The sequence below is a fragment of the Nycticebus coucang genome, chromosome 18, assembly GCF_027406575.1.
Source record: "Nycticebus coucang isolate mNycCou1 chromosome 18, mNycCou1.pri, whole genome shotgun sequence".
Taxonomy (NCBI): Eukaryota; Metazoa; Chordata; class Mammalia; order Primates; family Lorisidae; genus Nycticebus; species Nycticebus coucang.
In genome coordinates this window covers 30,587,179-30,588,606 of record NC_069797.1, presented here as the reverse complement: position 1 = coordinate 30,588,606, position 1,428 = coordinate 30,587,179, and the positions used below count along the sequence as shown (strand labels likewise).

The 1,428-nt window shown below is 64.1% G+C and overlaps 1 protein-coding gene across 1 annotated transcript; it reads right to left on the bottom strand.

The window, feature by feature from the left end:
• Window positions 1-353: 353 nt before the first annotated feature.
• On the bottom strand, window positions 354-1,076 carry BHLHA9 (basic helix-loop-helix family member a9). The gene has a single exon (XM_053570901.1). The coding sequence runs from the start codon at window positions 1,074-1,076 to the stop codon at window positions 354-356; it is 723 nt and encodes a 240-aa protein (XP_053426876.1).
• Window positions 1,077-1,428: the final 352 nt, after the last annotated feature.

Sequence of the window (1,428 nt, the reverse complement as noted above, 5' to 3'; positions counted from 1 at the left end):
CACACACAGGTCCTGTTGAAAAGCTTTCTTTCTTCCAAAAAGCAGCAAGAGAAGACAGGACTTAGAGGCACAGGAATGCATACAGCACTTTGCAAGATGAGTTCAAGTCCAAACGTAATAGCCGAGCTGGATCTTGCTCTCAGAGCTGCCACCCTAGACTGGGATGTAGGGGTGCCTCTCCAGTTCCTAGAGCTCCTTCCTGCTGGCAAGGTGCCTGCTCTCCCTTCTCCCCCACGTCTCAGCCCATTCAGTTTTCTCTGTCCAGGACGTTTTTTTGCAGTCTTCCCTTTTGCAGTCATCCATCCTGCCAGCCCGGTCTCCAGGTCTGCAGAGGCACTCGCTCAGTGGCTGGGTCAAGAGTGCTGGTAGCCCATCCTGGGGCCCGAAAGAAGGTAGCCCGGCGGCCAGAGAGCCGGCCCAGCAGAGGTAGCTCCCGGACATCGCCGCCAGCTTACCCCGGAGGCCTGGGCCAAGCCCGGCGCCCCCGCCACCGGCCTGGGCCGTCCTGGGTCCGTGTACTGGGAGCATGAGGCGCAGCGCGGCGCAGGTGGCACTAAGGGGCCTGCGGCGTCTCGGCGCGCGAGGCTGAGCCCTGCGGACGTCGGCTCTGGCAGCCGAGAGCTGCAGCCCGCGTCTCTGGCGTCCCCGCCGCGCACGGCCTGGCCGTGACACTCCAAGTGACCGCAGGGCCAGCGGGGTGCGGGGCTGGCGCGCAGGACAAGGGAGAGCGCGGTGATGCGGTGGATGGCCCTGCGCAGCGTGGCGATCTTGGACAGCCTCTTGCCGCCCAGATCGTGCCGCAGCGCTCGGCGCAGCTCGTTGAAAGCCTCGTTGTAGTCCAGGATGCGTTTGCGCTCCCGCACATTGGCCGCCATGCGCCGCGCCTTGGACCGCACCGGCCGGGCGCGCTTCCTGCCCGCTGGCTCCTCTTCCTCGGTCAGGTCGCCCCGGCCGCCGTTCTCCCTCAGCACCCCACACTCCCTCCTGGCCTCCGGACAAGAGCTGTCCAAGTCCTCCACAGAGCCCTCGGCCCCCTTCAGGCCCCTGAGGCCTAGCCCTGGAGCTCCTCGAAGCATGACCTCGACAGGCACTGCTGCTCCAGGGCGAAGCGGACAGTTCCCCCTCCGAGCACTGGCTCCTGCACGCTGGACACTCCCTGGACAGGCCCTCTCTAGCCGGGCTTTATGGCACCACGTGGCTCCCGCCCTCCCCTTCCATCCATCTCCCTCCTGCTTTATTACCTGCCTCCAGGTAGGTTGGGAAGGAAGGAAGCTTGCAGATTCTTGTGCCTGCAGTGCTCTGTCCGCCCCTCTGGGGTGGCTGGGTTCCACATTCTTCCTCCTAACCCCAGAGAGCCAAATTTGGCTCCTGGGCAGGAGGGCTAATAAGCTTACAAAAGGGTGGCAGGGATGGATTGAGCGTGTTTTA

Coding starts and splice junctions, on each gene's coding strand:
- BHLHA9 (XM_053570901.1), bottom strand. CDS start 1,076: ATGCTTCGAGGAGCTCCAGGGCTAGGCCTCAGGGGCCTGAAGGGGGCC.